The 8,390-nt window shown below is 63.2% G+C and overlaps 1 protein-coding gene across 1 annotated transcript; it reads right to left on the bottom strand.

The window, feature by feature from the left end:
* FGF16 (fibroblast growth factor 16) lies at positions 1-6,501 on the bottom strand. Its single transcript, XM_064518111.1, has 3 exons — positions 6,193-6,501; positions 1,932-2,035; positions 1-833 (listed from the first exon to the last, which is right to left on the bottom strand). Exons 1-3 carry the CDS (start codon positions 6,464-6,466, stop codon positions 588-590), a joined length of 624 nt encoding a protein of 207 aa, XP_064374181.1. The 5' UTR covers positions 6,467-6,501; the 3' UTR covers positions 1-587.
* Positions 6,502-8,390: the final 1,889 nt, after the last annotated feature.

Genomic DNA, 8,390 nt, shown 5'->3' with positions numbered 1-8,390 from the left:
TACAATATAAAGACAATTTTATTGCCGATAAGCTCTTAAAACTTTTTTTTTCTTTTTTTTTTCCTCCCATTTCAGTAGGACCTTATTCTTCCCGATGAAAATCCGGTCATAGCATCTCTCATTAAAAATAAAATTATTTTGAAATAAATAAATATATAAAATAAATATCATATACATTTTATAAATAGTTCTGTCCCTATGCACAGTATCCACGCTCACATCCGAGTCACGTTCCTCGCCCCGTTCCCGCCCCAGGAGCGGGAGGGAGGAGCCCCGCGCGCCCAGTCTGCGCGGCAGATGCCGGGGCCGCTGCAGCAGGGACCAGCCCAAAGGCGCCTCCGCAGCGGCCAGAACGGCACGTTCTTACTGGGAAACCGGCCCGAGCTGTCGGCAGCATCTGCACCGTCCTCTGGTCTTCTTTCTCTTGGGTTTTTTTGCTTTGTTTTTTTCCTCCTCCTCGTGCCTGGGCTCCAGGGAGCGGAGGAGAGGCAGCGGCCGCGGGGAGGGCTCCCCCGGGCCCCGCCGCACGGCGACGGCAGCGCGCGTCCAGCCACGGTGCTCGCCCAGGACACGGCAGCGCCCGGGCATCACCTGTAGTGGAAGAGGTCTCTGTAGGCGGCGGGGATTTTGGCAGGGTCCACAGGCCGGGGTAGGAAGTGGGTGAACTTCTGGTGCCTCTTAGTCCTGTAGCCCTCGCGGGGCGAGCCGTCCTTGTTGAGGGCCACGTAGTACTGCCGCTCCGAGTCGGCGTGCTTGTAGAGGGTCGAGGCGTAGGTGTTGTACCAGTTCTCCTCAAACTGCTCCCGGAAGACGCACTCCCGCGTGAGCTTCTTCTGCGGAGGGAAAACGCACGCGTCAAAGCGAGGAAGGCAAACGCGGCCTCCCCCCGCAGAGTCCCCCCTTCCTGCGCCCGGTCCCACGGCAGGCTGCAGAGCCCATGCCGCAGCGCCCACCGGCCGGGACCTGCAGGTTTCCCTCCCGCGCCTGCCCGTGGACGCGGGCTCTTTTTTCCTTTTCAACCCCCCCCTTTTCTTTTTTTTCTTTTTTTTAGGACATTATCTATTCAAAATACATTGGAAACTACTGAGCTGGCACCTGGCTGCCCTGCTCCAGCTTAGCTGCCTCTCCCCGGGCCGCGGGGAAGTGCAGGCGTTGTGCGGAACGTCTCGGGAGCCCGACACGGCTCTGCGGCCTGATTCAGCCGCGCGCCGGGCACCGTGCAGGGCGCCGAGCACCGCACACGCTGTGCCGAGGGCTGCGCGCGTTTCTGGAGCCGGCGGGAAGCCAAACAAACGCGCGTGTGGCGTCAACGGGGACGGTCGGGAAAGGTGTCCCGCGCCCCCGTGGGAACGGCTGGCCGACCACAACCGCCTGTCACCGTGTTTTATCCTGCGGCCGTTCCCGTGGTGCAACGTCGGGACGGGCCCCAGAGTTACATTAGCCCACGTGCGAGGCTGCCGGCTTGCGCCCTGGTTTTCGGCAGGTCCAGGTTGAAGCTGTGACTCCCGGAGCTGCTGAGCCGCCTCCCAGGTTAACGGGAACGGTGGTGCCACAGGCTTCTAAGGCTCAAGCCCTACTTTCCAAAGTGCCATTTAATATATATATGTATGTATTCTTTTTGTTGTTTTAGGGAACGCTGGTGGTGCTATTTGTCATCCACCATATCGGCACCCCCAGCCTTCCCTCGTGTTCAGCTGGAGTCAGGGTGGCGGAGAAGAAACGTTACCAGGCGCGGGTGGGTGTTTGGTTCCCTCTTGGACTTCGGAGCGGGGCATCGCGGAGCTGCAGAGCCGGGCTCGAGGGGACTCTCCCACCACCCAGCGTGTCGTCCCCTCCCCAAACGCCTGTCGGGGCGGTGCGAGCGGGCAGCACGTGCACGTGCAGCACGCATCTCCTACAACATCGCGGTCACCACAAACGCTGGAACTTACCGACCCGTAGAGCTCGCCTCGCTCGTTCATGCCGAGGTAGAGGCCGGAGTCCACCCCGCGGATGCTCACCAGCCCCACGGCCAGGCTGATGAACTCCAGAATCCCTGCAAGGAGAAAGGGATGCGGTCGCAGGGGGTCACGGCGCTGGCTGGCCGCCCCCCTGCAGTCCCCCAGCCGGGTGGGGGCTTCCCCTTGTCCCGGAGGAACTGGCTTTCCTAAGGGGAAGGGGACTGATAGGCTTTGTTGTTCTGCGGTTTTATTACCACCACCAAAGAGAACAGAAATTTGTGCCTGGCCCCCCCCTAAACATTTTAGGAGGTCCCGTTAGGACGCCAGGTTGTATTCTTCACCCAAAGACAAGTGATGTTTTGTCCCCACTTGGCCTCAATACGATGAGACAGTCCCACACATTTTGGGGCGATGAGCTCCATAAAGGTAAGCAAAACGCGCCGGCACAGCGTTCGTGGGGGCCGCCTCGCCCCCGGCACACCGGCGGGGCACCAGCCGCCCCTAAATGCACCCAAGCACCGGGGGGAAAATCCAGCTTCAAACAAAGGCAGGTAGAAATGCGCCCGCGCGGCCCCGCGCGTGCGAGGAAACGCTCCTTCCCCAGCGCCCCGCGCGGCCGCCGCGGGCTCCGGCAGCACGGCTTTGTACCGTGGCGTCCTCCTCGCCCGACCTCCGGCGGCACTCGGGGGCCGCGCGCCGCGGACAACTGCGCTGAAACAGCGGTACGGCGGCAACCTGAACCCACCGAGACCAGGAGACGGGGCGAAGGCCGAGAAGCCGCTGGTGGACGTCCATGCTGGCCTTAGCGGGCTGCAGCGGCCGGGCAGGCCCGCACCTCGGACAGCCGCTCTCCCCAGAGCCACTGCGGCCGGCTGAGGGGTGCTCTTCCCAATTGCAGCGGGGTGTTTTTGTGGTAAAACACCTTTATTTGATTTATTTCCCCAGGACTTGCCTCTTTTTTCGTGCTTTGGTTACCCACTCTGTCTGTTCTCCGAGTCTTTCTGGACGATGTTTGGCGAGATTTGACAAAGACCCCGGCTGGATCATCTAACACCAGAAGAGGGAGCAGCCCCCGGAGCGGCGCCCGCCTCGCCGCGATCCCCCCGCCTGCGCCTGCCTCCCCCTCGCAGCTACCGGCACGAGCCGGGGCGCGGGACCAGCGCCATGCGTCGCCTGAACGTCAGCGAACCCAAAGCTTCGGCTAAAAACCTCAACAGCTGCTTGGTAACAGGTGCCTAGAGCCTGAACGTCAAAGTCCACAGGAAAACTCTCTCTGGAGGTTTCGTTAGCTCCTCTAAGAGCCTCCGTTACAGATGTGTAGCAGACCTGCACCCGAGAAGAGCTGCATTTGCTCCCTTTATTAGTCTCCAGGACAAACGTGAGGCCTTTTCCCCCTTCGCTGACATGTAAGAGTAGCATCGTCGGGGTCACTTGTTTCATGCTGGTGTGAGATGGGCACGAGGCAGGAAAGGAGCGATTCCTCCTGGCAGTGATTTTCTCGGTGACTTTATCTCAGCATCACCTCAGCAGGATCCTTCTTGTTGGGGTGCTAGCGCCAGTCCAGCCCCCTCTCGATTTTGGGTCCCCTGCATTTCTTCGACACGGCAGACGCACCGAGAACAGCTACGCCTTTGAAAGCGCGTCCTTTCCCCCCGCGGCTGCTCCGCCGGAGCTGCTGGTTCGGCGAGCGCGTGTGGGCGCTTCCCTGGGGTGAGCACGAGCCGCCTTCCCAAAGGCCTGGAGGGCTTCGCCAAATCTCGAGTTGAGTCTTCTCTAGGAAAAACAAGCCGCATGCTGTCATTCTTGTAGAAATCTGTGTTTTTGTAAGCATAAAGTATCACATTCCAGACAGCAGGTGCGATTTAGGGAAGCTCCGGTCCTCGACCGACGACAGGGAATGGCTACTGTGACCGCGCAGGCCTTCTGGAGAAAGGCTCCGCTCCCCTCCTCGTTCCCCAGGGGCGCATCCCTGGGGAGGCGCCTTGCTGGGAGGCCCCCTCCCGCCGCCCTCGCCGCCAGGACCTCGCCGCTCTCTTCTGCGTCGCCGCGGCTTCCGTCGCTATTTTCCTCTCCGGAGGACTTGGGTGTCTCGCGCATCGTGCGACTTTTGGGATGGCCGTGCACGGGATGGTGCAGGTGCTGTCCATCTTCTCCTGAGCCCTTCCAGCTTTCGGAGGCAGGGATGGAAGGTCCCGTCCCAGCCCACGTCCCACGTGGGGCTTGACGTGTGCCTCTGCCGCCGTGTCGCGAGACCCGTCCATGGAGCGCGTTAGTTACCTGCTTACCAGGAAGCACTTTGCAGCGTGTGGGCTTGCTCACCCGAACCACCAGATCGGATTTCTAAACATTGCCCCGGGTGCCCCTAGCTTGGAACCGGTGCCCTGGAGGACCTCGTCCATCGCCGTATCCCTCACCGCAGCTTCGCGCCTCCCCAGAGCGGCGCAGCCTGCCTGGTCCTGTAACGCGTCACCCCTCCCTGCCTGCTGCATGCAAAATTTCAGAATGCATCGATACACGACATCCTAACACAAACCACACCAGCAACCCTGGAACTGAAACGCTCATGGCTACCGAATGCAGATGGTGGACGCTTTGTGCCAACACGTTATTACTCCGAGTCTCCGCCGAAGCTCGGTTTAGCCCAACTTCATCTGGGCGCGAGGACTCCAGCCTAAGCCTCTGGAGCTTTGTCCCGCAATTACAACAAATAACTATTTATTTTACGCTACCTCTGGGAAAACCCCGAAGCAGAAAACTATAACATTTTATATCTGCAGTCTGGTCTAGTTTACGTAGCTGGATGCTGACTGCTAAAACACTTAGGGAATGCTAATGTTTCGCTTTATTGAACGCACCGTGTGACTAAGTCTTAGCCGGGCAAAACTCATGAAAAGCCTTAGTCTGTTTAACGCCTATTTCCAACAATTTAGTCTGTTTAATGTGTATTTCCAAAGTTTGCTTGGAAATACGTTTATTTTACTTAATCTTTAAAAAAAGGAAAACCAGAACTGAGATAAGTGCTGCCCGTTGAAACTCTTTACTGGCATAGAGGTACATAAAAAGGACTGTTAGAAGCACTACGTGGCAGATGTTAAACTGCGAACCGTACGGGTGCAATGGGTTTGCTTTCGGTTTCCTCCGACACGGGACCCCACGGCGTATCGCAGCACGAAAGGGAGACGACGAGGGTCTTTCGGGAGGTAACCGAGGAACGCTTGCCCCAGGAGCCTACGAGTGCCTCGCTCCCACCGGAGGGTTACGGCTCTCTGGCCGATTGAGGCAGGGACACGCTGCACGCACACCTGGTGCGTACAGAAAGCACAGGACACAGAGGGGTTTTTCCCCCATTTTCCCAAACCCCTGCCTTAAAATAACAGTTCAGGAACTTCTGCGCTGCTGCTATCAGGAAGGACCGCGTGCAGACGACTAAAGGCAGGAGAGAATTCCTTCCAGCGAGGGGTTAAACCGCTTGAGAACTACACAAAGTCCTGAGCGCACTTCTCGCAGCCGGCTGACAGCAGAGCCGGGGTCCCCGGCAGGGACCTGAGCCCCCGTGGCACCTGCGCCAGGCGCCGGAGCAGCGGCAACGCGGCCGAGCCGCGCTCGCACTCGCTGCACGTCTTCGCCTGCGGCTTGGGATGCGTTTTGTGAAGCTTACACGGAGCCTCACTAGAGATGCCCGCTCTGGGGTGACACCCGTACAGGCTCTGGGGTCTTCCAGCCTCATCCCGGACGGCCAGGCAAATCCGCAGCGTCCCGCCCGGCGTCGCAGCCTCTCCTTCCTTGCTGCGGTGGCCCCCGCGGCCCCCCCGGCTCCCCCCGGCTCTGCGGCAGCCCCCGAGCCCCAGGCCGCGGCCCCGACACCGCCGCAGCCCCCGAGCGCTGCCTGCGCGGGCGACGCTCCTCCGGCGAAACGCGTGCGAGGAGGGGAGGGCGCGTTAGCTCGCGAAATCTGCAGGGGCCGAAGAAGAAGCAGCAGCAGCAGGAGGAAAAAGGCAGGAATTTCCTCTTCCGACTGGCTCTCCTGTGCCTCCTCGCTGCCGCCTCGCCGGCCCCGTCCCGGCCCCCCGGCCCGCCCCGGGGCTGCGGCGCCTCTCCGTGCACCTGCAGCCGGGCACGGCGGGAGCCGCCGGGCAAAGCGCCGCGGCGCCGGCAGCGAGCGCGGCCGCCCGGGAGCCGCGCGGGGCGGCCCGGGGGCACCTGCGGCGGCGGCGGCGGCCCGGGGGCCCCGGGGGCACCGGCGGGGCCTTACCGAAGCGGCTGTGGTCCTGGCGGGTGCCGTGCACCGTGCCGTTGGGGAAGATCTCCAGGTGGAAGCCGGTGCGGCAGTAGAGCTGCCGCCGCCGCAGGATGCCCTTGAGGTGAGCGAAGTCGGTGGGGGAGCCGCGCTGCAGGCGGCCCTCGATCTGCCCCAGCCGCTCCGTGAGGAAGCCGGGCGAGTCGGCGAGCGGCAGCGCGCCCAGGGCCGGCGCCACGCCGTGCAGCTCGGGCTCCAGCGCCCCCAGGAAGCCGCCCACCTCGGCCATGGGGCCGCCGCGCCCGCCGCGGCCCCTCACAGCGCCGGCCCCGGCCCCGGCCCCGGCCGCCCGGCCCCGGTCCCGGCCCCGGCCCCGGCCCCGGCGCCGCCCCCGCGCCGCGCCGCGCCCCGCATGGCTGGATGCGGCCCGCCGGGGCGCCGCGCCTTATATACGCGCGCACTCCCCTCGCCCTGACAGAGCGGGTATTTAAATGCAGGCCACACCTCGCTGGCATCCCCCTCGGCTGCTGCCTGTCTTTTTTTTTCTCTCTCCCCCCCCCCGCCCGCCCCTTCTTCTCTGATCCGTTTGGCTTCTTTTTTTTTTTTTTTTGAAGGGAAAAAAAAAGGCTGCACTCCCTCTTTTATTATGAAAAAAAAGGCAGGAAAAAGCTACACATTGCAGTGAGGCAGAACAGCTTTTGGCAGGTCGCTGCGAAGCTGCTGATGAAATCACGGAGCAGCCCCGCGCACGCAGCCCGCTCCGCTCCGCGCTGCTCCGCGCGGCCCCCCGCCCCGCCAACAGCCGCCGCGCAAAAATAACACGCACCGAGCCGCCTTGAGAAGCGCGGTTTTTCCTTTTTTTCCGGCTGAATACGTTAACAAACACACGCACAGCCCCAGCTGCCAGCGCTCTGCTTGAAAAGCGATCCCGCAGGTTTTACTGCGCGGCTTTACGAGCCGCCGGGGAGGGGACGGCGCGGAAGGAGTTTCCAAGCGCGCTGCGGGCCCCGCTCCCACCTTCTGCGCGCTGGGAGCAGGTGTTTCCGCGCCCCCTGCCCGGCGACACCGTACCGCGGCGGCAGCTGCGGGCGCGCTGCAGGCGGGCGGCGGCAGGCGGGGGCACCGCGCCGCGAAGGACGGAGAGCGAAAACCCGGAGAGCGCAGGGCCGGCGCGCAGCGGGCGGCGCCGGCGCTGCCCGGCAGGCGCCGCTGTTGCTCGCGCCGTGGCGGCCCGTGGCGCTGCCCCCCCCCCCCCCCCCCCGCTCTCCCCGCGCGGCCACCGGCGGCCGCCCCGCAGCGCGGTGCCCCCCCCCCACCACCGTGGGTCTCCCCCTCAGCGGGTCTCCCTCCCCCGCGGGTATCCCCCTCAGCGGGTCTCCCTCCCCGGTAGATGTCACCTCCGCAGGTCTCCCCCCCCCCGCAGTCTCCCCCCGCGGTGGTCTCTCTCCCCGCTGGATATCCCCTCGTGGTCTCCCCCTCAGCGGGTCCCCCCCCCAGCAGTCTCCCCCTCCGAGCACAGTCCCCCACAAGTGTGCAGCCGGGCCTGGTGCTCAAGGGCAGGGGGGTGGTGGTGATGGTGGTGGTGGTGGTGGTGGTGGTGGTGGTGGTGGTGGTGATGGTGATGGTGATGGTGGTGGTGGTGGTGATGGTGATGGTGGCGGTGGTGGTGTTCGTGGGTTTTCTTGCCAGCGCGGCGGCTGTGAAGGGGGAGTGTGTGGTGCAGGGCTTCACAGGTGAAGCGCAGCCCTGGGTTGAACACGCACGCCGCTCCCGAGGTGGTGAGGTCTCCAGGAGCGCGGGGGGGGCGGCTGTTGATCTCCTTGTGTGCGGCTGTACCACCGTCCGGAGGGTTCAGCCCCCTGCAGCAACGGCTGCGCCTTTATTTCCATGGCGTCAGTGTGAAGGTCTGCTGGGATGACCAAAGAGAATAAAGCGCGCCTGATGATGCTGACAGGCGACCAAAGAGCGGAGCTGCTGCAAAGGGCGCAGTCCTGTACGTGCTGTGGGGAGCAGGCCGCGTAACGGGAGCGGCCCCCGGTCCCGTCGCAGCCGCGAGGTCGCTCGCTGGGAGGGCAGCTCCTCCTCAGGTAACCGCGACTTCGGGCCCTGCGTCCACAGAGGCCAGCGTTTCGCCTTGCCTCTGCAGGCGTCTGGCGGTAGATCCCTGCGGTGCTAAAAGTGAGAGGCAAAAGCAGCTTCTTCACCACAGGACC

Source organism: Dromaius novaehollandiae, chromosome 11 (assembly GCF_036370855.1).
Source record: "Dromaius novaehollandiae isolate bDroNov1 chromosome 11, bDroNov1.hap1, whole genome shotgun sequence".
In the NCBI taxonomy this organism is placed as follows: domain Eukaryota; kingdom Metazoa; phylum Chordata; class Aves; order Casuariiformes; family Dromaiidae; genus Dromaius; species Dromaius novaehollandiae.
Note: the sequence above shows the minus strand (reverse complement) of the source record. Positions and strands in the feature narration are given on the sequence as shown.

What these genes read in the sequence shown, in the direction of transcription:
- FGF16 (XM_064518111.1), bottom strand. Translation starts at nt 6,466, where the DNA reads ATGGCCGAGGTGGGCGGCTTCCTGGGGGCGCTGGAGCCCGAGCTGCAC. An exon ending in CCAGGACCACAGCCGCTTCG is followed by an intron (nt 2,036 to 6,192) that starts GTAAGGCCCCGC and finishes TTCTCCTTGCAG; the next exon opens with GGATTCTGGAGTTCATCAGC. An exon ending in GAGGCGAGCTCTACGGGTCG is followed by an intron (nt 834 to 1,931) that starts GTAAGTTCCAGC and finishes TTCCCTCCGCAG; the next exon opens with AAGAAGCTCACGCGGGAGTG.